General features: G+C 52.0%; 9 protein-coding genes across 9 annotated transcripts; 3 read left to right on the top strand and 6 right to left on the bottom strand.

The window, feature by feature from the left end:
* Positions 1-505: 505 nt before the first annotated feature.
* COCVIDRAFT_92373 (hypothetical protein) lies at positions 506-1,896 on the bottom strand (the record flags this gene model as incomplete). The annotated part of the gene is made up of 2 exons (XM_014703778.1): positions 506-1,054; positions 1,135-1,896. 2 exons carry the CDS (start codon positions 1,894-1,896, stop codon positions 506-508), a joined length of 1,311 nt encoding a protein of 436 aa, XP_014559264.1.
* Positions 1,897-3,288: 1,392 nt separating this feature from the next.
* COCVIDRAFT_92472 (hypothetical protein) lies at positions 3,289-6,860 on the bottom strand (the record flags this gene model as incomplete). Its single annotated transcript, XM_014703777.1, has 8 exons — positions 3,289-3,598; positions 3,649-3,961; positions 4,011-4,194; positions 4,248-4,381; positions 4,574-4,664; positions 5,596-6,463; positions 6,516-6,657; positions 6,710-6,860. The coding sequence occupies 8 exons, from the start codon at positions 6,858-6,860 to the stop codon at positions 3,289-3,291; spliced, it is 2,193 nt and encodes a 730-aa protein (XP_014559263.1).
* Positions 6,861-7,071: 211 nt separating this feature from the next.
* On the top strand, positions 7,072-8,024 carry COCVIDRAFT_24449 (hypothetical protein; the record flags this gene model as incomplete). The annotated part of the gene is made up of 3 exons (XM_014703710.1): positions 7,072-7,315; positions 7,401-7,662; positions 7,721-8,024. 3 exons carry the CDS (start codon positions 7,072-7,074, stop codon positions 8,022-8,024), a joined length of 810 nt encoding a protein of 269 aa, XP_014559196.1.
* A 1,208-nt stretch (positions 8,025-9,232) lies between these two features.
* Positions 9,233-9,451, bottom strand: COCVIDRAFT_92312 (hypothetical protein; the record flags this gene model as incomplete). The annotated part of the gene is made up of 1 exon (XM_014703776.1): positions 9,233-9,451. One exon carries the CDS (start codon positions 9,449-9,451, stop codon positions 9,233-9,235), a length of 219 nt encoding a protein of 72 aa, XP_014559262.1.
* Positions 9,452-19,203: 9,752 nt separating this feature from the next.
* COCVIDRAFT_92308 (hypothetical protein) lies at positions 19,204-21,093 on the top strand (the record flags this gene model as incomplete). The annotated part of the gene is made up of 5 exons (XM_014703775.1): positions 19,204-19,341; positions 19,445-19,511; positions 19,575-19,673; positions 19,747-19,872; positions 19,928-21,093. The coding sequence occupies 5 exons, from the start codon at positions 19,204-19,206 to the stop codon at positions 21,091-21,093; spliced, it is 1,596 nt and encodes a 531-aa protein (XP_014559261.1).
* A 438-nt stretch (positions 21,094-21,531) lies between these two features.
* On the bottom strand, positions 21,532-23,295 carry COCVIDRAFT_24447 (hypothetical protein; the record flags this gene model as incomplete). The annotated part of the gene is made up of 1 exon (XM_014703709.1): positions 21,532-23,295. One exon carries the CDS (start codon positions 23,293-23,295, stop codon positions 21,532-21,534), a length of 1,764 nt encoding a protein of 587 aa, XP_014559195.1.
* A 1,288-nt stretch (positions 23,296-24,583) lies between these two features.
* COCVIDRAFT_13820 (hypothetical protein) lies at positions 24,584-24,934 on the top strand (the record flags this gene model as incomplete). The annotated part of the gene is made up of 2 exons (XM_014703690.1): positions 24,584-24,702; positions 24,739-24,934. The coding sequence occupies 2 exons, from the start codon at positions 24,584-24,586 to the stop codon at positions 24,932-24,934; spliced, it is 315 nt and encodes a 104-aa protein (XP_014559176.1).
* A 423-nt stretch (positions 24,935-25,357) lies between these two features.
* COCVIDRAFT_92556 (hypothetical protein) lies at positions 25,358-26,459 on the bottom strand (the record flags this gene model as incomplete). The annotated part of the gene is made up of 2 exons (XM_014703774.1): positions 25,358-26,294; positions 26,350-26,459. The coding sequence occupies 2 exons, from the start codon at positions 26,457-26,459 to the stop codon at positions 25,358-25,360; spliced, it is 1,047 nt and encodes a 348-aa protein (XP_014559260.1).
* Positions 26,460-27,064: 605 nt separating this feature from the next.
* On the bottom strand, positions 27,065-27,481 carry COCVIDRAFT_92288 (hypothetical protein; the record flags this gene model as incomplete). The annotated part of the gene is made up of 1 exon (XM_014703773.1): positions 27,065-27,481. The coding sequence occupies one exon, from the start codon at positions 27,479-27,481 to the stop codon at positions 27,065-27,067; it is 417 nt and encodes a 138-aa protein (XP_014559259.1).
* Positions 27,482-27,504: the final 23 nt, after the last annotated feature.

The following is a 27,504-nucleotide window of genomic DNA, read 5'->3' as shown; positions in this document are numbered from 1 at the left end:
ATGGAAGGAACAAATGAATTCATGAATGGGCAAGGAGAGGGAGTGGAATGACCAATTGATTTGGAAGCAACAAAGAAAGATGTTCATAGTCATCTTCATCTTAGTTACATATCCCAACTATCTATAAGAGAATACCCAGATCTCAATATATCGCTTCTCTAGGAGATTCATCCTGACACTTGAGCATATCTGCTCCAACTTAAACCATTCGACTTGGTACCTTTGTTGTTTTTGTATGTCAAGCTGAGATTGGACATTCTGCCAACATTCCTCATATTGTGTATCATTTTATTCGCAAGATATATTACTGAGTTGCAATGCTAGCGCTTGTATCTATATACAGAATTTGCTAGGAGTAAGAAAAGAATACTAGACTCGTTTTTTTTAAGGACCAGGGAGAAGATGCATTTCGGTCTTCATTGACTAATCACAAATCCCAAAAAAAAGTTTACAATTCATTCCTCTATTTTCTAAGGAAACACTCCATAACCTTGTAAAAAAAAACCTACTTCAAATAACACGCCAACAGCCCCTTCAAACTCAATTCCTTCCCACTCTCCAGTAACTTGTTCAGCGCCGCAGAACCAAGATATACGGGGCACTTGATACTCTGCGCCTCCTCAATCGCCAACTTCAAGGTCTCCACATAACCTCCTAGTACGCTTCCATTTCCATCCTCCTTACCCTCTAGAATGTCAATCATCTTCTGGCCCGCTTCCTTGAACATTGTGCTGCCACCCGCGGCATCACACACGAGGGTGTAAAACTGCGGTAGAGGGATACCGACGTGTTTGGCGAGGGAAATGGCTTCGGCTGCGGCAACGAGGTGGATGCCTGTCAGGAGATTTACAGCGTGCTCTAGTTTTTGGGCCTTCTCCTCGGGAGAAAGGGTAGATTTGATGGAAGTGACGGGATCGGATGTCCAGAGACGGACGAGACCGGCGTCGTCGTTTGCGCCCCAGCCGCGGTCGAGGGCGGAGAAGTAGACTTGTTCTGCGACGGAGCAGAGGGTTGTTGGGAATGCTGCGGCGCGCGCTGAGGAGGTGATGATTCCCTTTTTTTTTTCAAAATACACGTTAGCAGCGTTTCGAGCAGAACAAAACAGTGAGTAAAAAAGAAAGTAGTAGAACGTACCGTATCCTTGAGAATAATCGTCACAGCACTCGCCCCCGGAAAATAATCCTCCTTCAACGTCCTCTGACTCCTATTCTCAAACATCCAACTCCACGCCTTCGCATCCTTCTTGCCCACAACCTCATCATACAACTCCTGCCCATTAACCCCCATCCTGGCCGCAAACCCATACGCCTCGTTCAGCGACAGAATCTGAATCGCAGCAAGCACCTGATGCACCATCTTCATATTACTTCCCGCACCAACGCCTCCATTTACAATAAAGAGTTTAGACGGCGCACTCATTTCTTCCAGCAAAAACTGGCCTTTCTCAAACGACGCCGCAGACGCACCCGCCATAATCGACAGTGTACCATCCGCCGCTCTAATCGCACCCCCAGACACCGGTGCATCAATAAACGCAATATCCGACCGCCCAATCTCCACCAATTGCTTCTCGACCGCCTGCGCGTACGCACTGGGTACCGTGGAGCACAGCAGCAGCGTTGCGCCCTGGGGAAGCGCATTTACGATGCCGTCGGCGTCGAAGAGCGCGGGTTGGGCTTGTGCGGCCGAGGCGACCATGACGATGTAGAAGGGCTTGTCTTTTGCAGAGGCATAGAGCGACGACGAGGGTGTGCCGCCGGCTTTTGCGAATTTCTCAAGCGACGGCGGGTACACGTCGAAGCCGGTGACGGGGTAGCCTTGCTTGACGAGGTGCGTGGCCATGCCCATGCCCATGGCTCCTAGGCCGCAGAAGCCAATTTGTGGTTTGGACGACATTGTTGGTGGTTGTTGTTATTGTGTTTTGGAGGGGTCAAGGTGGTGTGGTTTTGGGGGGGGGGGGAATCGATGGGTAAGAGAGGGTGGGGTTTGTCTGGTTGTATGTATTCACAACCCCCGTTTTTATCGTTTATGAAAATATGGTATGGTGAATAGAGAGAGGGAAAAAAAACGAATAGAGGAGCAGGAAGAGGGAACAGACGGAAGCCTAGGTAAATACAGGATAGAGTAATGTATGTACAATTAAGATTTTACACGAAAAAGGTAGTTTGAAGAGTTACTCAATGCAGCAATGCCGCTCGAGCTGCCTAATGAAACCCCCCCACTTCGGGGTTGATGTCAATATATACCGAACTTGGTCCCCACCCCCACCTCTCGGGGCAAGAGCCGTGTTGCAATCGATAAATACCCAAGGCCCAAACCCCGCATGTAATTGACGGAAACGTCACGTGAGGTTGAGTAGGTCAAGTTAGGCTGGGACGTTAGTGCATATACTCACTTCCCTCCTCCAATTCATTCTACAGATAAAATCCCAAAGCACAGCGCTTTTACCATTCTTTACTATTCCCCATTACCGATCACCGAGTCAAACTCTTCCTAAATGCCAATCTATGGGCCATCAAAAGAACCACTAGGCTCACCATATTCTACCCCCCATTTAGCCTATTCTCTCCAACCATTCTTCCCCAATCGTGATATCCAAGATTCTTCAGTTCCCCTCCCCCTCTTCCCAACAAAAAAGCCCAAGTAGTAAGTTGCATCTAATCAAATACGAGAATCTAAGAAAAAAAAGAGACTCAAGCCACTTCGGCGCAATTCGCATCCGGCATCAGTGAGTTGATTCCAAAAAGATTTGGTGGGTGCGGGGGAAGAGTGCGAAAACTTCGGCGAAAAAGCCGATGAAGGCAAGAATAACAAGAAAAAAAAATGGGGTAAAAAAGCCAAGAACAAGCAATGAAACAAGTTTTTTTACTTGGAATGATGGATTTACCGGATAACCAGGGATTTTCGCTGGTTCCGCAGTGAGCTGGTTCTTGGCGAGACACAAGTACTTCATACAAAACATACGTAAAAATACTAACTTTATTACAAATATTTGCTCTCTGCACAAACTCGGTAAAAACGTTCCGCATTACTGAAAATGGTCGAAAAAGAACAAGCCATTCTATCTGCAATCCATAAAGGGGAACGCCCCAACTTTACTGTGAGAGCAAACTATTTAAAAACAAAAACATTCCCTTGCATAGCTCGAGCAATGATGAGATTAAAAAGGTGGAGCCATATTCACAGTGTCATTGTCCATTCCATCAGGGGTATACATCGTCAGTCCTTGTAAAGACGGACTATTAGTTGACGGAGAGTGGAACACTGCCCAGGCCGTCAGTAACGCATTTAAGCAGCCACCATTCTCTCCTCTTCCCGGCCGCGGTGGTGCTCGCTGGCAATCGTGGACGTGTTTTCGTCGTCAAGCTCGTCACGGTCCTCGTAGCCGTTACCTTGGTGCTCAGAGGCAGGAATCCACAGACCAGACTCGCGATCAAGGGCTTGGTCTTGTCCAGAGAGGTCAACACCCTCACCGTGGCCACGGCTCTGGTTGCGGCGGCGCTGGGAAAGGGTCCGGGATCGCTGAGAGAGCTTGGCAGAGACAGAAGCGTTCTGGGAGACCCAGTTGGTAAGAGCATCCTCGCAGTCTTGAATAATTCTATCATATATTAGTAGATGTCTCAGTACAGTGGAATAATCATCACGTACGCCTTGCTAGCCTCGTAGCCATCATAGGCCTGGCGGGTTTCGCCAGGAGTTACTGGGGTATCGTCGACCAACTCAAGAAGGTGCTTGCCGTAGCCAGCAATGATTGCAAGCTTCTCGCAATGTTCCCTCATGGCATCGAATTGATATGTAAAAGCAGCCTTGAGCTTCTCACGGGTGATGTTGGAAAGCTGAGCTTCGGCGACCAGGGATTCGGCCTCGGCGCGGACAAGCTCTTGCTCGAGGACAACAATCTTGGGAGAGTTGGGCTCCTTGTACTTCAGCTGAGCAATCTGGTCGGTAATCTTCTGCTTGCCTGTGTAATTATTAGCTTTGTTTAAAAACCGAGAGTGTATGTAGCTTACGGTCACGGCTGGGCTGGACAGAGGCCTCAATGTTGCGAATGCTCTTGATCGTGACACGGTACTGGTCGTAGCGGTCTACATACTGATCCTCAAGCTCACCGATTTCGTAGATGAGGACACCGAGCTTGTCAGTGACATCAGAAACATCGTCGTCGCAAGCCTCGCCCCAGATGGAGAGTTGTTGCTGGAAATAGGTAAGCATTATGCCAAGTCACAAACAGCACTGGGCATACTTACTGCAACTTCCATGCGCTCCCTTGAAACCAGCTCCATGCTGCGCATAACGTTCTTCTCCATCTTGACGAGTTGTGAGAGCTTCTTGGCAAGATCGGGACCGAAGGCGCCGGCAGACTTGTGCCGGAAGGTGTGGCCTGAATTCGATGATGGTAATTAGCTACAATTCGATATCATGAAGCATGTAAGAATAAAGAATAGGCAATCCGGTAGCCCATGACGCTGAAACATGGTGGCACTTCTGAGCGCAGCGTAGCGCTTTTGCGCATGTTGCGCCAAACACGACAAAGAAGACGACGAACTCGAAAAGTGATCCTTTGAAAACGTACCGATATTGGCCTTGCCAAAGAAGCGCCCACTCTTGGTCGAGGAGGCGGGAGGCGGAGGGTTCTGGATCTGCGACGCCGTAGGCGCGCGGGACTGGCGCATGCTGTATGTTCGGTGCATCTTGTCTTGCGAGTGTCGTTTGCGGGGTTTGCGGTGGGTTCAAGCACAGTGGGTTGTGGTGTGATGTTGTTGCTGGAGTGGAGTGCAGTGCGCAAATGGATCGTGGTTAGGCCGCGGTTTTGTTCGACCAGTATGAATGACGTAGCTGTGGCTGCCGGCCCACGCGGAGGGGTGATCGTACATACTCTAGTCCTCGGGCTCGTCCGCCATCCTCGCTCACATCATTGCACATCCTCCACACTTCCACATTGGCAATCTACTGCCCCTGGCTAGCATTATACATCCACCTGCATAACCGAGCTGCTGCTCCTTGCCTGCATCTTCCCTCTGTTATCCTGAGCATCTCGAGCTGCCTGCACATACACCGGAATCATTGCACATAGTCAGGCAGCTTTTGCCCTGCTTCCGTGTGCTAGCACAGGCTGTGCCGGATGTCAATGGCGCCAGTGGTCATAGTCTTGCTTGCCGACATATATGACGTTATTGTGTGCCTCTGGCCGGCATTGCGTAGGCGCCACCATTTCCACGCTACCAACAAACAACTTGCCTCTAGCACTACCAAGTGTAACTTAGTGTGTCTAGTCAGGGGCTGCACGCCAATTACAAACGCGCTCAAGTGAGTGAAGCAGTCCAAGTTGAATCATTTGTCACTACACAAATATAGTTTCATGCTACAGCCAGGATGCAATGTATGTACATAACTTGGAATGGGGTATCAGATTGTCTAAAAGTGGCCTTGCATTGCTCCGTCGTGCAGCTGATTCGCAAAGACACTAAGAATGCTACCAGCCTCACCCAAGCCATTGGTCGGGTGCAGTGCCCAAAAAATCAACTCGCCCTCTCGTGGCGACCGGCGATGATGTATGGCCAGTAACGCAAGACCTACTACAGCTGCTGTAGCAACACCAAACACACTGCTGAGAAACAATGGAGATGGTAGCTCTGACCGAGTACGTTTTGAAACTACCATGGGCTCTGACGTGACGATGGTACGTTTTTGCGACAATTTGGCAATGCCGGGCAGGTTTCCCAAAATCTCCTTTGTGCAGGCAACGGCACTTGTCGCGAAACTTGCTGGTTTTGTCGTCCACGGCAGTGTCGTGCTGGTTGCAGTGTTGGATTTGCCGGTTGAGACAGCCCAGATGTCAGCAGGGCTGACCTCCTCCTCGTGAAAAAGATCTCTATGTAATCTGTGAATGTATGCTCCTATACGCGGGTACTTTGCCCGGATCGTCTCCCTGAGCCAAGCCTGGGGTACCGGGGGGTAGATGAGAAGAGACAGGTACCCGAAGGCCAAGCAGTCCAAACTCGAGGGCTGATCTCCCCTAAACAGGTACTTGTTCTTGCCCAGTAGATCTGACAACGGGTCCAGCAGTTCGGCCGAAAGAGCGTCAAGTTTGAAGCGGGCAGCATACACCTGGCCACCCAAAAGGCCACCCAAACCCCTGCCCCGTCCTATGTTTAGAGACCTGGGCTGGCTCTCAGTGGGTATACCAGCAGCCCGTTTGGCTGCCTCGTATTCTGAGGATGCAGTTCCCCGGCCAGGCGCAAACTCTTCCTCAGCCGACGTATCCACGTCCAGGCTGCTCAATCCCATGTGTGCCGTCCTCACCCGGGCCAGATCTCGCCGTCTGGGCGGAACCGTATAGTTTGCGTACCATGGTAGAATAGCCGTGTATGCGGACGAAGTAGTCTTGTTGTAGTTCTCGGCGGAAACGTAGAGGGAGAGATCGACGAGCGGTGTTGCTGTAGCCTGGAGAAAGGTGCCGAACCTATGTCGCGTGAGATGCTTTCTTGGTGTCAGTCAGTGCCTGAGTTGCTTACGCAGTCCGGTCAGTCCGCTGTGTGCTTGAGAGGCCAGCATCTATGTCGTTGGTGACTGTGGGGTAGTTGCGAAGATAGGCGACAATGTCCTCGAACCCCGATGCCGTTGCAACGCCGTCATCAAAGAGAATCGGTAGTGTTTCTGGAATGAGTGAGACAACGGATAACTTGCCATCGGGGACCAGTGCCTATACCTGCCGTTCCGACTGTTGGATTATGGCTTGCGACCAAGGACCATTCCCCCTCTGGAATGACGCGGTGGCAGTATGCTATGGTGGCTATGCACTCGGCCTCTATCGAAGCGAGGCCAAATGCGGGACCCCATACGTGGAGTTCTAGCACCATTGCTTGTGCGGCGTTGCGGTGGGTGTCTTGTGCTCATCAACGCCTTAGCGGTCCTTGCAACCAACTTTTGCGCATGCCGATCGGAACTAGGGTCGGAACGCTTGCACGTGAACACGCATCATTGTCTAATGCCATAGGGCTGTCGGACTTGTAGGCTAACCGTTCTACATATGTACATGCTCCACTGCCATTCTTGAAACACGTCGAGATCATGGCACCACTCCGAAGATATCTCCGAATCACCAAGCACTCGGTCATCGAAGTACGCATCTATCTAGATCGGCCAGCCGATGCAGATGCATGGCTACTGAAACGCGACGATCCAGCGCTGCCACGCGTCATCCAAGCAGTGCAACCGCTGGTGTTGCCCAAACTCCGAGAGGAAAACGAAAGAGGCAAGGGACGGGGTGCTGCTAAAGCAAAGAAGAAGGGAGTCAAGGATGTGGTCATTCAAGGTAAGCTGCATGGCCGGGAGTGCCGACGATGCAGATGAGAAGTTTAACAGTGGCGTGTACCAATCAATGGCTAACCTGCTATCAGATGACTTTGAAGTTTCAATCTTCTTGACGGAGCTATCATCCCGGCACTCCGTTCTCACGAAGCAAAAGATCTTCAAAGACAAGGCCCGCATTCAGAGCAACTCGGGCAAACTCACGGGATGGCTAACATCCGGGACGAGTGATCAGCCGGTTGTAATCAATGAAGATGCAGCAGAACCAATCGCGATAAGGCAAGAGGACGACAGCGGTGCAGTTAACCTTTTTGATATCCCCGAAGCCAAGACAGCGAAGAAGCAACACAGGTATGCATGAAGGGAAACAAACTCTGAGATGGCGCCCAAAAGTGCTTACGCCGTGCAGCGAGGCTAGCGATAGCGAGGCATCAGACCTATTTGTCTCCGAACAAGCCAGCATTGCGGGAAATACAGCGGAGGACCAGGATGAGGGTCGACGAGGAGATGAGACTAAGAAACTCGGGCTCCGGACGTCCTACGATGGATTTAGCATCTATGGGCGTATTCTGTGTCTGGTGGTCAAGCGGCGTGGCGCCCGAAATGCGGCGCCAGCAAGCGGTGCAACATCTGGGAGCCAGGCCATGCTCGAGAACTGGGTCTCGACGCAAGCTACAGCTGGACAGCAAGATGAAGACGACGACGCCCTATAGACGGTGTAGAATGTAAAGCCGGCGCACGACTAGATTAGTGCACACCTGCTGATGTGCGTGTGGGTGAAATACGAGATATTTTGCCGAAGAAACGCAGTCTAGCACACACCGACGAATCGTGATGATGGTGGCTTCATGTCATTTCATACTCCACGTGGGCTTACCATTGCATTGGACGGGCGCGCGGACAGCCTAGCGATCTGTGCGTATCAGAGGCTGCGCCAGGCAACGAACCGTTTTCCTAGGCTGGCCGAATACTTATGCGCCACAGCTATTGCGCGACCTTGGCTGGCATCGCACGCCCGTGCACCTGTGCAACCCTGCATGTCGATGAGCGAGGATGGGTGGCTGATGATCAGGTTTGATTGGGGATACTGTACTTGAGACGCGGCACCAGGTAAGAGAAACACGGTGGTTGAGATAAAAGGGCGCATTTTAGATGATGTGTATGTATGCGCTGTAATGGCGGTGGATGAGCTAGCTGCAGTGCAGTGCACTAGAGAGGATTACAGAGTGGTCTAGCATGTCACCACAAAAAGCGCCAAATGTCACCGTGACTGGTGTCCAAGCCTCAAGAAGAACTATGGTCTTGGCATGGGCCAGGCCGTTGCTGGGTCTGGAATCAGCCTTCGGATTGTGCTGGCTTCAGCCTGCTACGTAGCAGTGTGCGACTACACAGTCTGGAGATTATTCGTCTAGTGTCAACAAAGCAGACGTGTCATTGGCGCTTCGGCCTCGCCGGATCTGGGCTTGCTGGTGGTCGAGCCTTTGTTTCACGACGCGACGAGCAGCGCAAGCCACGGCCGTGGGGTGGCGGGGCGGACGAGGCTTGACGCGTACCTGCAGCAGGAAAAGGCTGACCATCCAGAACAGGCCATGCAGCCACGGCAGTGTGTGTGGCTGGAGATGGTCGGCAGTCAGGCATTAGCAGCTTGGAGCGAGTGCGGGAAATAACAGAGTAGTGGTAGTCAGCTTGGATGGATCGAAACCGAAAATGCCACAACTGAGGGACGAAGGTGAACGGCGGAGAGGAACGCGTGGCCGAGGGATAGAGTTCAGAGCCAGTTTGGCAGTCCTTTTTGGCCCGAGGCGCATGTCGATCGCGGAGAAGGACAATGGGGATAGGCAAATGATAGGCGCGTGGCTTATTGGCAGCCAGGAGGTGGACTGCAGTGAGAAAATGGGCAAAGGTCGGAGGAAAAGCGAAATCAAGACGTCAGGCGCGTATACGTATATGGTTGTTTGTGTGTGTATACAGTATTAGGGAGGTTGACGGTATACGCAGCCAATAGTCCCCACGACATCATGACATGGCTCGGCGCCTCTTCGCCGCTCCGCCCTCTCCGCGCTGTCCGAATCCTCGGGACAGTATGGATGACGGTGGATGAGACAGTTACAAATGCAAACGTCTTTTTTGCTCGAACCATGGTCTTACTACGGACGCAACGTTGCTGCAGGCACTTGTAACAGCGAGTCCGAATTGCGCTCCACCGCGCTGAAACGGCACGACCTGTGTTGGTGATGTGCGTGTAAACCAACTGCCGAAGGCGTCATGGGCGCTGCTTTGTTTTTTTCCCCTCTTTCTCGCTCTTCGCGCTCTCGGATTTTGGCCTGGGGCGATGGGCGGTGGGCGCGCTCGGACCTCGATGGCTGCCCCTGTAGATCTGCTCGCTTGGTGCCCACGCCCACGCCCAGAATGGCCTCGGGCATTGCACAAGGCCCCATTGCTTAGTCTCAGTCTCAAACCCGTCCAGGGTACCGATGGTTATTGGGAAGGGGAAATGGTGACAAGGCGAACGGTTCCCATCACATTGGCCGTGACCGTGATTTGGGTAAAACAGGGCAAGGCCAGCGTACAAGTTTAGTTGGCAAGCCACACACGCGGCACAGCTATATTTACAGCACGCTGAGGCATGAAGCTGCAATATTAGCACAATAACTATGTTCATCAAAAAACATGGTCCTGCGTGAGGTCACACAGGCAGCAACCCTGTCGGACCACGTGGAGGGCGCGCCAGGCAGGAAAAAGACGAGCACAACAGCTCCATTCATCCTCCTGTGCTGATCTCCGCGGCAGCCGAATGGCCACATGGGGGCCGAGTGGCTGCAGCTCGCCTTGCACGCTGCTTCCGGCCCAGCCGAACTGCCATTGGACAAAGGGAGGGCTGCAGGAGGATACGAGTGGTGCGAATGCGGGCAAGCTCCAGGACAAAAATAAGCCTGACTACGTGCGTGTGCCTTGCCGACAACCTAGGACTACCCGACGATGATGAAAGGCAGCCATGTACAGATCCTACAGCGCGACTAGTGAGTAAGTGCTCGTACAGCATATACCACATGCAGCCATGCACCCTCGCGCGCTATCGCACAATGACAAACATGATTACCCCGGCATGTCGGCCAGCAAAGGCACGGGCGATTGAGCGGGCCAGGGTCAGAAGCAGGACCAGGACCATGAATGTCGTCGTGCCATGCTTTCATTGACCGCCAGCAGCGCGAGGCCCGCAGTGGAGCGGAAAATTCTAGGGGGAGGGGACTTCTTGGGAGAAATTGGATCGAAGCTTAGAAGAAGCACGGGAGAAGGTGGCCATGGGCGCTAGGAGGCCGTGTGGTTGCGCGTTGCGCTGCAAGTCAGAGGGGACCGTGTGTGTGGGCAGACGAGATGGGCGACGGGCGACGTCGCAAATTGAGCGGGCCAAGGCTGGCAGAAGCTGTGTCAGACTGGCGGCGTTCTGACACGCCATGTCGGTCAAGGTTTGGCAAAACGGCAGTCTTGTGAGGGAGCGGTGGTGCATATACACCGAACGGCGGCCTCGGAAGGCCTCGTGGGTCGTCGTGGGCAGGGCGCGGTGGGAAAAGGAGAAGGGCGTTTCATTGCCTGCCCACGGTGGCCACGGCCGTTGGCACTAGCCCCGTCGCAGTCGCAGCGTGTGATGTCAGACGCAAAACTGGCCAGTTGCAATTGACCGCCCGCCGTGGCCGCAGTTGGCTGTCCGCTGTCCGCCGTCCGCTGTGTGCGCTGCTGCTGGTGGTCGGGAAAGGTGTGAGTATGGCCGGTCGGGCATGCTCTCATCATCATTGGCATCAGCATCATCATGGGCGTGGGTCGTGGGTCGGGGTGTGTGTGTGGCCCCATTGATGATGCGCTGTCCGAGCGGGAGGGCAGAGCGAGGCAGAGCGAGGGCAGCGGGCGGCGACACTGCTGCGACGGGATTGGGCGAGTGCCAAATTCACACAGTCACAAGGCTGATGAAACGGCCAGCGGTAACGCAAAGGTTCGTGTTTGCTCGCACCCCTGCTCATTAACGGACCGGGATGGGCAATGTTTCGGCCTGGTTTAGCTCATGCACACGCCAGGAGCCACCCCTTTCCTGCTCATCAGCCCAACGCCTCTTTCACCGCTTGGCCCGTGCCCCCCATCATTACACACTCTGCCAAAGCACAGAGCTGACCGACATTTTAGGCCTCTGCAATCTGAGCACAAGCATAAATACTTTGCGCCCCCACTGTCACGACGCTCGTTTCATCATCCAGAGCCGAATACAGCACACACAGCAAGAGTTTTATATCTCTCTCCATCTCCATCTCTGCACACCACTACCATCAATCATACACGGCTACCACTACACTACCATCCTACCACCACCACTCGACGACTAGTCCCTTGGTTACTATCCATCCAATCATCTCGCCAACCACTCTACCAACTCTACCAAACACACACAATGGCCGCTACCCTCTGCAACGACATCATGGCTCCCCAGAACCTTCCTCCATGCCCCGGCCCACCACCAACCGGCCCTCTGCCAGCCATCCCCACAAAGAAGAACTGAGCGCATCGTCAATCACCCGCTCCCATGTTCAGTCCTGGACTAGTCTACTGGCTTTAGTGCGCCAACAGGCACCGCACCATGGCATGCATCCTCGACCACCACCACCAAACATGGCCTAATACCACCACCTGGCTCCGATTCAACCCGCACACGGCTGCTTGGCATGCTACTCCCACGCCAGGCACCTCCTAGTACGACGCGACCTTCTTCTCGACGCACTTTGTGCCTTGGATTTCGGAGACAACAACCCACCCTTGTCACTCACCTGACTACCTGACGAGATATCCGGTTAAACGCACTCTTACGCATCCTCCTCGGATAGCAACGTCGACACTGGTCTTGGTAACAAGACCGTCTTGGGCCTCTAGCCTCGACTTGTTTTACGCTCCTGCATCCCAACACACTCCGCTGGCTCGAGTGGATGGAAATGAATCTTCTCGATAGACGCCTTTTTTTATATTTTACCATTACCATTAGACTTATCTGGCACACGCACCACAATCGTTGTAATACTGAGCGACTTGATTTTTGCATGCATTAGTTGGCGCTTGGGACATTTTTGGCTGTGTGCTCAATGCATCACTCGCTTCTGGAGTTTTTAGCAATCATAGACGGCACCACAGTAGCCTGGCGGAATACCCACAAATACTTGATTTGTAGCATTAATAACCTGATCTAAGATCACCTTCTTATTCATAATACCTTTCTACTATTGCGCCTCAGTGTGACACTTGCATGATGGCTGGCGATGATGATCATTATTAGCATTGCATCTAACATTAGCAAGCAACCAAAGCCCGTCAGCCAGTCGGTCGAAGGGCTGCTAGGTAGTTGCCGTGCACACCACCAACATTTTTTTGTGGCTGTCCGCCATCCGCCAAGGCCGCGGGGCTAACAATGGAAAGTGTCTTGTCTACTGTACGTATGGGTACAAGCGCTGCAGCGAGTGGAGCGGCTCGTCGACGGTTAGGCAGATGCACACATGGGACGAGGCCATGGAGGCATCCAAGATGGTGTACACGTACTCGTACACCACCACCACATGACAAGCGCGTGGTGGCCCGTTTGGTGACGTCTACCTTACAAGTGCAAGAGGCAGCCAATACCGGGGGGCTTGTCTAGTCAGGCCAACGCTGGCCCTTTGCATGTTCCTGACCCGCCCCTACCGAAAGCTTCCGCGTGACCGGTGTATGCCTTGGAAGAATTCATATCCCGGTACATATGCACTTGTAGTTGCAGTTGCAGCAGTAGCAAACCCACGATGCGTCGGCGCTCCTTGTCGGTCGACGGTCGTGTTCGAGTTGCAAAAGCCAATAAGCATACCCGGACATATGTGCATGCACACCCCCCTCCCCTCGTCAGCTATAGTATCTACGCCTCGATGACTCTATTCTTACTAACGACGCATCACGGCCCCGCTAAGTCAGAGACCGTTGTTACTCAAACGACGTACGGCGGGTTGCGAGCGTTGCACCATCTCACCGCTCATGATTGACTTACTACTGCGTACTCCACCTGCTTTGCACGCCGATACATCCAAGTCGGACCAAGTGCCGAGTGGTGCGGTAGTGGTACTAGTTTTGGCCGCTACCCTTTGTCTGCCCCGTCTCGTCTCGCTCTCCAACCTTTCTCCTCCGTTCGTCTTCGTCATGATACTTGTGTAATTAGCCGTGGCGCATCCCGCGGTTGCAGACGACCCACGTGAATGGCTTAAAGCAGCGGCGGCAGCGCTACTACGCTTACTTGCTACATACTCTACTTACTACACACTCGACCTTGCTCTATTCTACTTACTGCCCGTCTGCCCGTCCGTGTCCGACTACGGGGCCCGCTCGTTCAGCCACGTTGTCTTAGCACGGGCGGAGAAAGGCAACCCTGACTGCGTTTGATACTCGTGCTTGGGAATGAGCACACCACCAAGTCACACACCCACAACCCGGCTATCCTGGCCCATTGGGAGACGAGCGAGTGAGCGAGGGCGAGGGCGAGGGCGAGGGCCGACGCCACAGTTGGCTGCTGGTGGTCGGGCAATCACAGGGAGCGTGCGGCTGGGGCTTGTCAATCCTTCCTTGTCTTAATCAGGTTTTTCCGAGTGGTGTATGTATTTGTGCTTCGTCTATGCGCCATTCCTCTCTCGGCCCACATATTATTTGATTGTTGGAGGTAGCAGAGTCGGAGGGGGAGGGCGCCTGCTAAGCGATTGGCTCTGCAAGGTGCAGCACGACGTTGTAAGCCTGCATGTCCTCTGTGCGCCCCCCTGGTTCCAAATCTAGGAACAAGATGCGCAATGTCAGACGTCAATCCATCCTTGAAGCAGCCAGACGAGGCGTTTGGGCTACGCCATCGTCTGACGCCTCTACCCACTCCTCTCGCGTGTGCTTTGTGTGTGTGTGTCAGTATGCTGCTGCTCCAGGCACACAATCACACACGCATCCCATGTACATGCATCCAGCTGAATCCTCTGCCCTCTCTCTCCATCTCCACCATGGCTGCCTACTTCCTTGCACACACACACATGGCTTTTTTGCTTTTCTCCATCCCTGGCAGATCAATCTGACTCATATCCGTATTTCCACATCGTACACCTCTTTGCATGCAGATCGTGGATCCCCTGCTCGCCATGCGTTAGTGGCAGTCCTGCTATGATGCCTTTTTTTTTGCTGTCTCCACGCGCGCTAACTGCTCTCTTCGCACCGACAGTCTGCCCAGACAAGAACCAAATCTTGCTCGACGCACCCGTCCTTCGGTCATTTGCTCGTAACCGCCGCTCTTCTGACTCATTGACACGCCCATTACCAGCGGTGTACCCCAGCCTGCCACCGTCTCAACACCGACGCCGTTACGATTTGGCCGTCGTCTAGTCGACCAGAACCACATCGCCGGGTCTCGTCACACTACTGGACAGACGGTTTTTACAAAAAATCCCACAGTGGCCGTGGTTTGCAGCCCTGCCATTGGCCAATGCAAAGGGAAGATCCGCCTTCAACTTTGCGCCCACTGCTGCTACTCCTCCTCCTCTCACCGCTTCCTTCACAAGCGAGGAACCCGTCATCACACAAGCTGCGTATCGCCATCTATTTTTGCTCATGTGACTGGCTGGCGTGATGCGCAACCTTTCAAACCACGGCGCATGGGTACCAGCCCAAACAACTTTCGTCATAATTGGCCCAGTCGCCGATACTCTCGGCGAAGACTTAAGGTTTTTCTCGTCGGTTGACGACCCTCACCGGTGCGGACATTACCATTCTGCCCATGTACCATGCTGTAGAGCACTTCCTCCCACCGGCATTGACATGGACAGCAACCACACATGTAACCCACTAAAGGCGCAAAGGTTTGTCACCTTTGTGCTTCAGCACACGCAAATGGGACAAGCTGCGCGATCCAAGTGCAACATGAAGCATCCGATCCTTTTTGCACATCGCTTGCGCCATCTGTTTCGCAGGCACCCAGGCATTCGTGGATCAATATCTCCCACACAATGCACGCCGGTGTGGGACCCTGTCGATCAAACTGCAGCCTCCTGAACCTGCCGTTCATGCGCCTCGTCCGATGCGGTAACGCGGCCACCCATCTCCGGCTGTCCTGACCGTGACCTCACCCTTTTTCCGCCACTGCCGCTCTGTGCTTTTTTCCACCTTGTTCTCTGAACCCTGAAACACGGTCGCCGTGCTGACAATAGCAACCATCATCCCGCGCCTGCTTGCTGGCCGCCCTGCGCTACCCATGATTCGCGTCCTCCCCTTTGCCACTCAGCCTCATCTTATTCCCCCACCTAAACTCCGTTTCCTTCGGACATTAAGTACACTCCTGGGCTAAGCGACCGCAAACCCATATCCCAAAGCGGACTACAATGGCCCACCCTAGGATTCATGCCTCGGTTGTTGAATCCACCCTGGATTAGCCACCCCCAAAAAAGTGGTTTCCCAACACGGCGAGGCTTGCACCACCCCCAGCATATCACACCATCCGCGGGCGAACCAGGTCGTGTAACCACTCTAGTCGTGGCTGCCACACTCTAGGTCCCACTGGTGGATGCAGGCACATGTCCTGTACATACAATATGTACTTTACATACATGTCCATGTCCATGTATCCGACATTTGTCCTGGCAAGGGGTGGTATAGGGGGCCGAATTCGCATATGAACATGAATGCAGCGTGGGATCTTCCTTGCTCAAAGAACCTATTTCTGGCCCATATAGCGCGGCATAGCCACGTCTTCCAATACACCATCAAACCTGCAAGTCAGCCAGAACGCCTAGCCATTAAACTATGTGCACACATTTCTTGCACAAGGGGTGAGTTTGATAATGGTCCCGCTCCGTCTAACCGATCCCCATCTTTTCTCAGGTCCGAAACCCCGTCACACGTCGCATATCTGTATGTACAGTAAGCTCTCTCTCCAGATTCGGCATCTGATACCAGCACTTCAGCCTGATATGGCTCTTTCCGAACCTCAGCTGCATTTTAAACTTCCGCTACATGTACGCACTTTATCTGTATCGCATGCATGCACGTAAGACGGAACAAAGAGCGACACAAAGGAATGGCAGCTTGTTGCCTTGTCCCATGCCAAGACGGCGATAGCCCGAGCGCCTCGTGGAGCAAGAACGAACCTTTGGGGAGGCAGGAACTATGTGGCTGCTTACCGGCACGCTGGTTACCATGGCTGACTTGACACGCTGACCACCCATCTGACTCTTGACAATGCCTTGGAATGGTTCCCTGATATGGAGTGAACCGCTGGCTTGGTCTTGTCTCTAGCTAAACTATCGTGGTTAATGCATTCTTCCTTTGAGAGCGCCATTCAAGGCACAAGCGTCGACTGTACGAGTTGGCAAGTAGGTAAAGTATTTAGACTGGATACGAGGAGAAAGAGTGTTCAGGACAAGTCCTTGGGTCAGGTGGAAGATGTGCCTGGGTATAGCTGGCATCTGCCAGTATGCCATCTCTCTCTCCGTGTCCCCAGGTATCATGGCGGTTTGAGAGACGAGCGCTGCATCCACGATTTCACCAAACTTCCCCGCTCCATGGCGACATCTAGGCGTGCAACACTATCTCTCCCATTGTCGTCATTGTACCGCGCCAGTCTGATAAAACCCGCATCTTCTCTTCCATCCTACTCGCCGAAATATCTTCTTATCTACATACATATCATGATAGTCGTTGACTGGCTCAGCTCACTCGCTGGGTTTGGCGAATGGGCTGCTGGCCGCAAGCCCGTGGCGAAGAAGCATGATGCCCTTCGCTTTGGTATTCTTGGTGCAGCGAAAATCGCGTGCATGATCACATATCTCTCTCATTTGTCGCCATGCGATAGGTCTTCACGAAGAGGAGGTAATGAGCTAGACCTAATCTGCATTTGTCGAGCAAACGGTCCCACGGCGCTGATTACACTATCCCCACATGATCCTATGCCGATGTACTCGTCGTTGCAGTGGTAGTGCGAGACAAAGGCAAGGCAGAGGCGGAGGCATATGCGAAACGATAGGATATGCACATTGTGCATAATAGTCACGAGGGTGAGTTGAGTGTCCTTTTTCGCGTGCAAGAAATGTATGTGAAGAAATCCAATCAATCATATTGCAAGACTCACTACGAATCCCAAAACAGCTCTCATCACCTACCGATCAACCGAGTGCATATCCAACTCCCCCGCCGCCGCCGCCGCCTCGCAAACAGACTCCACTACGCCCCAAATCGCTCAGCCCTCAAAAGCCATGTACACATATTCTCCTCGGAAAAACCCATCCATCACCAACGCCCCCCAAGAAGCACGCTCACCATTGCTATCCCATCACGCCATCCTGAACCAGCCCCCATGCAACCCGTCCTACTAGACGCAAGCCACTACCGCCTCAAATCCCCCCCACCTGGCACCTCTTTCCCTTCTCCCAATTCGACGCCACATACACATCGAGCACACCGAGGCCCGCGCCGCAGTCCCTCCCAGCCGGCTTCTTCCCCGGCCACGACATCCGGGCTTCAGCTTTTTGAAATTCGCGGGGAAAGGTGTCGGGTGCTGCATTATGCAGCGAGGCTATTACGTTTATTTTTCGTCAGCCCCTCCGCAGCGTGTGGTTTTTGGATGTTGGGGGGGCTGTGAACTAGGAAGCTTGTGTCCGCTTCGCTGTTTGATCGGTGTTGTGATCGGTGTTGTGGGTAGGCTGTGCAGGTTGTGTATGCGTTTGCTGATGGTGGGACTGAGCTATTTTGTGGGGATTTGGAGGGGGGGGGGAGGCCTAAGGGGGAGGATACGGGTTTCTGTGGCTTACGGATTGCTGGACTAGTTTCCGGTATGCGGTGTTGAGTGTGCATGTGTGGTTGCGGAGTCAGGCGCTAGACGGGGAGACGGCGAGGTGCAAGACGGATGTCTTGTGGAATTTCATGGGACCGCATGTGGGGCATCGGGTTGGTGTTGAGATGGTTACTACGGTGAGGAAGGTGGGGTTGAGCGAGGTTGTTGGGGAGACGAAAGAGGTAAGGAGGTTGAAGGTGTATATGTGGAGCAGGCTGGTAAGGGATATGTCAAGGGATAGGATTGGTGGACTACGTATCGGTATATGCTGGAGGGGTTTATAGAAAGGGTCAGAGGGAATGATGGGAGCGGGATCGGGGTTGATGGTGATGAAAATATTGCGCAGATGGTTGCGACTGATGCTACGTATGAGCGTGCAGAATTGTAAGTCAGGCCGTCGAAGAAGATAGTTGATTGACATGGTGGCGGCGTGACATCAGGTACGAAGACAGCAAAGGTAACTCTGTACTATCTTGTTATCATAGAATCATCCGGGCTTCATTACTCAAAACACCTATTAAAATATCAGCAAGTTAACAATTCTATCCAGCACTGTATAACTCAAGACCACCCCGAAAACTCGATTACGTCATCCATCGTAAAAGGGGTCTCTCGGTAATTTGCACATCCCCCAGCTAGCAGGCTGAATCGGTATTTCTCCGAACCATCAATCAATAAGTATGTAATACAGTCAAAGCACAGTAAGCCCTATGCTTACATTTGCTCAACTACAAGCATGTCTCGGGCCACCGTACTCGCTCTGCCCTCGTGTTCTCACCGCAAAATGTTTGAATTGTAAAAAAAAAGGGTCCAGTGATCCCGCCCTATTGAGAGAAGAATAAATGGCTCGTTTGTATGGTATGAATGTGTGTAGTGTATACATAAAGCCAAGCGACTGGGCACATCTATAAGCTTATTTTCCTTGGCTCCTTACTTCCTTCCTTTCCAGGGTTTCTGGAAAACGAATCACACGATCAGAGTTTGAGGATTTTTTGTTGTATTCAAACGCGATCGATTAACGGTGGAAGAAACGAAAAAGAAAAAACATGAGAGTGCAACTGCTGGCGCTACTTACGAGTAGCCTGGCGACTCTGGCGTGTGCGAGAACACCTGCGTCTGCGCCGGTGAAGGACCGGCTTGGGAAGAGGCAATGGGCGTATGATGCGCATACGATCGATCAGCCGGTATGTTTTCCATCTTACATGCAGTACTGGCGACTCTTCTTTGCGTGATATTAGAGAAGAAGAGAAAAGGATAATTTTATGTTGACTTTTGGGGGTACTGCAGATTGATCATTTCCCGCATAGCGATCGCTATGTACCGCATACGAATGAGACGTTTAAACAGAGATACTGTAAGTATTTACATTGTCTGACGAAAATGAGATATATGAGCTGACGTTGCGTGTATCTTCAAGTTTTCGACAAGTCGTATTATAAGCCTGGTGGTCCGGTTTTCTTGTATCTCGGTGGAGAGACGTGGGGGGAGTGGCAGCTTGAGAATTTACAGACGGGAAGTGAGTTATTGATATGCATTCAAACGAGGGTATAGATGTGTACAGTTGAGGGGCTAACGATATGTGACTCTAGTTATACAGATTTTGATGAAAAAGTTCAATGGGCTTGGTGTTGTGCTTGAGAATCGGTATTATGGGTACAGTTTCCCATACAACACGACTACCACGGATGAATTGAGATTTTTGACTACTGAGCAGAGTAAGTGGAGAGTCTGGTATCTTTTGTTTTATGATGACAGACTAATGGATGGTAGCTATTGCCGACAATGAGTACTTTAGACAGCACGTCAAGTTTCCAGGCGTTGATGCGGACCTGAGCAGTCCCGATACACCATGGGTCATGTACGGTGGCTCTCTTGCCGGCTCACAGGTAGCCTTCACGATGAAAATGTACAACGACATCTTTGCCGGCGGTATCGGTAGCAGTGCCACCATCACGGTCCAACTCGAATATCCCAACTGGTACAAGCCACTGATGAAGTTTGGCCCTTCAGACTGCATTTCCCGCATCATCTCCATAATCGACAAGATGGACGCCCTAATCGAGAGCGGCAACACAGCCGCCATCCAACAACTCAAAGACATCTTCGGCCTCGGCTCCCTCTCCAGTCTCCAGGACTTCGCCTCAACCATCGCCTTTCCCCTCGGCGGTCCCATATCCTATCCAACAAACACCTGGCAAGAGCTCAACTGGTTCCCCCGTGACGGCTCCGACGACTTCTGGCACTTTTGCTCAAATATCACAAACCCCAACCCCCCAGCCTCCCAACTCGCCACCGACACAGCCCTCTCCGCCCACTCCAACGGCGAGCCTTGGACCGGCCTCGGCAACTACGCGGCCTACATAAAAACCGTCGTCCTCCCCCTCTGCACCACCGGCCGCATCAACAGCACAGACGACGGCTGCTTCAGCACCCAAAACGCGACTTTCTACGCCGACCCCACAAACACAAACACCCGCTCCTACCTCTACTCCACATGTACGGAAATCGCCTCTTATCAAACCGCGCCCCGCACCGGTCCCTCCCTCATCTCCCGCGTCCTCGACATCTCCTACAACCAAGCCTGGTGCAACCAATCCTTCCCCCCAGGATCCCACTCGCGCATCCCCGCTCTCCCGGAAATCCAGTACAACAACGTCTACGGCTCCTCCAACATGCGCGTTAAGAACCTGGCGTTTATTGATGGCGCGGCGGACGTGTGGCTCGATCAGTGCTACCATTCTACATTGCTGGATGGGGTAAGGATCAGCAGTGATGATTATCCGAGTTATCTGATTGTCGATGGGGGGCATATGTGGGATGGCGAGGGGATTGGGGATGTGGAGAAGGAACCGCAGTTTATGCGTGAGGCGCATTTGTGGGAGATGAGAACTGTGGGGAGGTTTTTGGAGAGGTGGAGGGGGAAGAAGAGTGGGTGAGTGGGGGGGTTTTAAGTGTATATATATTGCCGGTCTTAATTGATTTTTGCGGGTTGATATGACATTGAGGGCTTCTCTGGATTTATATTTCTTAACTCCTTTTGTTATTTCTCGCTGCTGGCAGATGATGGAACTTGTCGAGTCGCTTGGAACGATGCTGATGCTATGATAGTGTACTGGGCGAGAAACAAAGCGGTTTGTCTGATGAATCTTCTATTTCAACACGTCTTGTTAGCAAACTCGCTCATATGAAATGTTGTTGGTAGAAGAATGAGTGAACTGAATTAAACAAGGCTAGTAGAGGAGACAATATGCAGATGAAATATGCACGGTTGGAAACAAAGGCAGTACGTGCTCGAACAAGAAGGTAATAATCGACTTCACAGGGTAAAAGCAAAAAGGTCTTGAACAAGCCATCATAACAGTTTCTCTAAACAATCACACAATCTTTATTGTTTGCGTGCCTGGCGCATCCATGTGACGAAAGGGGTCAAAACTCCACCGTTGCTCGAGCCCCGTTCCTGACGTAGACCAGCAGTCCATGTGTGAGAGTGCGAAGATATGGCAGTTGCCTACGATTCGGTAACCCTCAGAATCACGCGTCCTCCTCAGAATAAGAGGGATCCTGCAGCCATCTACGGCCCATACGCTGTCGCCTTCGACAAAATTGTGGCTTGTTACTGCTGGAAGCATGCCTGCTCGGAAAATGTACTGGTTTTTGCCGTGTGTTTCTAGTTCGGCACAGAAATGCTGTATTGCGGTCCGGTAGATACTCTCAGGGGGTCCCATTGCAGACTGGGTATTACTTTGCATAATAGAAGATATGGAGCGAGTGTATGACGGATCGAGTAGCCAGTTGTATTGTGCAGGCCATGTTCTTGGATCGAGACTTGTTCGATTTGACCCGCTGCCTATCAAAGCCATTAGATCGCGACCAAAGGTTTGACCATCTAGCCATCGTGCTGACGGGCCATATCCTTCTTTTGTCGTGTTGTCAATAGTTGCAAGACAATGTGCACGGACGGTGATAGATGGTGTCAAATAAGGATCAGTGGGCCACCTCGAAGGTATGTCAACTATTGTTGTCCAATCCATCTTGGCTAGTTCTGCAGTGCTAGAAGAACTTCCGGATAGCTTTTCGAGAGACCGCCAGGGGCCTATCCTAGTTTCTTGGAATTGAGGACGTAGCGTCATGTCGCCTTGATGCTCTATCCAGTCCGGCACCCAAGTCGGTAACCCCTTTTCTGCATGCCGAGGCCCGAGAGATAATGATGCATATGCCAGAAGCTCAAAGTCCTCTCGGCAGGTGATGATGGCTGCAGCCGTACGCACCAAGACCTCCTCGATGCTTTGAGAATAGTCGATAGTGATGAGGCTTTGCAGGCGTTCGCTAACTAGTCCCAGCAGGCTGTATACTTTGTCTCTTGGATCTGTAGAGCTGGAATGTCGTGATAAGAGTAGCAATGTGAGGAGATCTCTTGTCGGGGCGCTAGCCAAAGGATCCCAAGCTAGCGGGCCAGGAACTTGTAGTCGTGAAATCTTTGCTCGCCCGCGGATCCGGCTCATCAGGTTGGCGTCCATGGCACATGATGCGTCTCCCATAATCATCATGAGTTTTCGTGCGAGTGCCACCTCCTGAATCACCCATGCTCTGGAAACCCATCTCTTTGCAAAAAGCTTTGTCAGGGCTGATTGGCGTCTCTCGCTGTCCAGCCATAGGCTCCTGGATGCGAAGCCGAGGTCTTCTTCTCCGAGGTACACCAGGACCTGCGAGGCCCCAGCATATATGTCGGCCATGAGGCCGGCCTGGTGATTTCGCTCTTCGATATTGTCATGGTTAATAGAAATGGCATCGATCCACAAGAATCTCTCCTGAGAGGGTAGTCTCAACCTGCGCAGTGCAGAAGCACAGTTTGAGGTTACCGAGAATTCCGCACTGTCTTCATCGCCTACATATGCGCAGCCAATGCGCTGAGAGAGGCTGTCGTCTCCATCTTCGGTTGCCCAGCTGTAGGAAAGTGCTTCGTACTCAATGTCGGAGTCGAGACTTGAATGGAGAAGGTCACACCGAATTGGGTCGTCAAGCGTGCCGGGATAGAGACACAGAATGCGAAAGTCCTCGCCATCCGCGTGACTCAAGGGGCGGTACCTGAAGGAGTTGTGGCCTGGCGACAATTGCGAAGATGTCCTGGGTCGCTGCATGGTGGCGACGTCTCCTGTTTGCGGGCGCTATGCTTAGATATGGCCGAAATAAAAGTTTAGTCAAGGCATGGACCCAGGCCGATCTTTCCGGATTGGGTGGTGGACGAAGTGCTGATATGAAGTCGTGGACGGTGTGCATGGCGATAGGCTCGGCCGGGTGAGTCCAAACACTATCAGGCCAACATGTTGTGGTACATACGGAGTGGCTTCTAAAAATACGGGTAATTGGTAATATTTCAAGGGGCACACGCGTTGCGGCACGATGGGAGAGGAACGGCGCTATGGTAGGGACCTCAAATGCGTCGAGGACGCGTGGCGTGGCTGCTTCTGGTGTGGCTGTGACTGCTGACGTACGCCTCATGCACCACGCCAACCGAAACCACGACCCCGAACCCATCATGAACCTCTTGGCCCATTGCTGCATCCAGACCCTATATCTGCTATATATCTGCTATGGCTACGTCATCAACTTGAAAATCCCTCTAGGGACCGATCGTAATATGTCGCTAAAGCTGCAATAGTGTCCTATATCCTAATGTGTTGAAATAAGACGCACAACTGTAACCTTTACTAGACCCTCCATAATTAGATATGTGTCAAGTGCCCATTTCTATCTATCCATTATGACAAAAAGAAACAGAGAGTGGGTTTTCACAGAAGTCTTCGTGCCCATTCTTCGTTGCGCTACCTGACCGCTACCGTTGTTGTAACGGACCGTGCCCTAGTAAGTAATGTAGAAATTGCCGCTCACACAAATTACTACACTAAGCTTGGTAGCGCATGATAGAGCTCCTCTCGGAGTTTGAAGGATCACCCTTCTTCTTGCAATTAGTTCTTGACAATCGTCACTACTGCTGTTGCCATCTCACGCTGCTTCACGTTGTTGTTGTCGTCGTTCCTCCCCTCGCCTTCCTCCTTACTCGCAACATCATTCTCGATGTCCGCTAAAAGGGCCTTACTCCAAACCACGTTCTACCTAACACAAATCGATGATGCCCGTTAGTGTCGGCCCTGGTACCTTCGCTAAGTTTGCATTGTGACATTGAGCTACAAAACAATTAATTTGAGTTGTTTGCAGACGTCTCGGCGATAGTGCAAGATTGTGCACGGCACTCTCTTTTGGAAAGGGCAGTTCTCAGATATTGCAGACGTCACCGCCGGTGCAGCAGTGCCTACCAGATGAAGCCTAGCGTGCATACTACATACTCCATATCACTCAGAAATCCAAACAAACAATCTTCCCTCCCGCTTTTCTCACACAGGCCATAGAAGCAAACCCGTCACAACCATGCATCACTTAACACAGAGTGGGAATCACCATCAAATGGAACTCGGCACATCGCAACTACGCATCATCGAGCCAAAAAATAAATTTCACCTCCTCATGAGTAAATCCACATTTGTTTGGTCAGTCTCTCGTGTGTGTATACTGGCTCTTTGTAGTACAAAGAAAGAGCGACCTCCGAGTCCCGAGCGTAGACCAAAGCGCCCCAAGGTCAACCCACATGAAGTCCGATATCCTCTGGTGAGAGTCACTAGGGAGAGGAAGCTCACAGACGAGAGAGGATACTGGGAGTGTCGCACAAAGACATTCAGGAATGGGAGGTTTCACACCACTAGGAATTGGGTTGCTGAGTGAATCCGGGTTATCGCGTCAATTGACAGTCGGGTCCAGGTTGTGTGACTGGGATATTTTAGGCATCGATTCTTATCGTGTTAGTTTATATATAATTGTGTATATTGACTGATATGGTTTATCTGAAGTGGTTAGATACAGGAATTGGCTAAGATATTCGCAGGAGTCAATCAAGGAGAAGACTTCAAGAAAGCTTCTTCGGCACTGAAACTTAGAAACTCCTTTTTTTACAGTTCAGAAATTGGAAAAGAATCAGTTTTGATGCTGAATCGTTCTTCAATAATCGGATATTCTTATCGATTCTGGAGCGGTTGTGGTCGACATGTGCGTCCAGCTCTTCGACGGATGCTACTGGTCAAGAAACCCTTGATTGTAGACAGCAGTAGTGGTGTTATCAAATACGTAATTTGATTCATGCTGTACGTTTTACATATCCACAATCCATTCCCTCATGGCTACTCTCAACTTCTCTTCCACACCCTGCTCTACCCAAAAGTGACCCGCACCTGCAACCTCTACACTACGAAACCGCGATCCAGGACTAGCTTTTAGCTGCTCAGCCCAGTCGCGGAGCTTCTTGGCAGATGCAAAGATATCCTGGTCCCCATAAATGGCCAGTGTCACGTGCTTGCCAACCGTCTCCTGGTGATCATCCTTGGACCTACTCCAAAACTTGTGCATTAGAGCTGGGGCGGCTAGCGAAGACAAAGGCGGCGTCAGTGGCGAGATGAGAAGATATCGGACGTCAGGCACTGTAAAATTTGTGTTTTCCACCTTCGTCGGCGTCGTGGCCTCGGCATTGTCACGCCTTCTGTGGCTTAGGCTCCTTAACCGTGTACGTATTTCTAGGCGAGAGCTCCCCTCCAGACTTCGTCTCACTTCTCTACTGCTTCTCCTCTTGCCCGGACTGGTCTCTTCACCGCCCATTGTGATCGAAGGGCGTGTGTTGTGCTTTGCTCTGTTCTTCCTCCTAGCTCGGGTTTCATCTCTAGCCAGCGCGACCCATTCCATGTTGCTTTGATCTGCCAATTTGCCGGCACGAAGTACAATTTCTTCAGCTGCTGAGCCTTCTAGTGGGGCAGCAAATGGCTGCAGAATGGTTGGCACAGGTGGCAGATTGCGAAGAATGAGGGATCCGTAAGAGTAGCCTCCCAGCACGACTAGAGGGCAAACGTCGCTCTGAACTGGCGCTGATTCACTAAAGTTGGGGGACAATGGGGATTGCTCCGATGCTAAGAGATTATGTGGTAAAGAAGGCTGGAGATTAGAAATGTAGTGCATGAAGAATGCTGCGAAAGAAATGTAGTCGTCCAGTTCGGGTTTCCCTGTCCAGCTCGTCCGTCCTTTGGACCCGTGTGCTCCTCTATGACAAGTGAGTCAATGGCTGTATGCTCGGGGTCCGCGTGCAAGGATCTTACCGGAAATTGAATACGCCCACGATGAAGCCAGCATTCAAGAACTCGTCAATCACGATCCCAACTATGCGATCATCAAAGCTTCCGCCCATAGGTGCGTATGGGTGTGCCATGACTATCCCTTTCCTGGTCCATTTCGCTATATCATCGGAGTTGTCCGGCCGCAGTAGGGCATCAGGTTGATATATGCGACAATCGAGCGTTGTGTCATCGTGAATCGAGGGTATCGAAAAGCTGTAGTGAGCTTCCGGTGGACGGCGCATCTTCTGGGTCGGAGAGAGACCCAAAACAGGTCCTCATCGCATTCCCGGAGTGTCGGATGCTGACAAGTATTAATGGGGAACACGTCGGTGGATACTTGGGTGTGGGGGGTTGCGGGAGCGCTAAGAAGATAAGTATGCAGGGCCGTGCGTAGCCGCGACTAAGTAGCACCATGGATGGAGACGACAAGATGGGTACGAATCCTTCTCGCATGTATACACGCGCATCATGATTATGAGTCATCTTAATTCATGTGCTACTGTTCGCAATATTCATTGAGTTGATCTGCACCACTGGGTCGAAGTGACCTTTCCCTCGCTGACCGCGCTTTAGTTACAAAAATTCCAAGTTGAGATTCTGGCAACTGGGCACATGGATGTTGAAAAGCTTTTTTTTGAGACACGTTGCTAAAATTTATGTGACAAGACCAGCTCTCATTAGCTTACATTTCCCTCTTCTACTCAAGCTTATCCAGCACAATCAATCTCCCGTCCTCCAGCCCCGCCAATCTATGCGGTTCCACCTCCTCCCTGTACTCTTTACTTCCGATGGCTTTCTTGAACCCCTCTAGAGTCTCGTACTTGAGAATTGCAACAAAATCCCAGTCTTCATTTTCTGCGACAAGAATCTTAGCCAACACGGTGCTGGAGAAGATGACACTAGTGTTGGGTGGATGTAAAGGGGCGATGGCAGCGCGGTAGCGTCCCAAGGCCTCTTGGCCTGAACATGCGTCACCGGCGAGGTGCGCATGCTCAGGGCGGTAGGAAGCCTCTTTTCGGTATTTCCAGAGGTTGAGCATATAGACTGGTTTGTTGGGGTCGTAGGTGGAGGGGAGTGTCGAGAGAGTGGCGAGCGAGACGGGATCGTTGGGCATCTTTGCTTCGAAGGCAATTGACT

Source organism: Bipolaris victoriae (assembly GCF_000527765.1).
Source record: "Bipolaris victoriae FI3 unplaced genomic scaffold scaffold_20, whole genome shotgun sequence".
Taxonomy (NCBI): domain Eukaryota; kingdom Fungi; phylum Ascomycota; class Dothideomycetes; order Pleosporales; family Pleosporaceae; genus Bipolaris; species Bipolaris victoriae.
The sequence above is the reverse complement of the archived record's forward strand: the minus strand, read 5'-3'. Positions and strand labels throughout refer to the sequence as shown.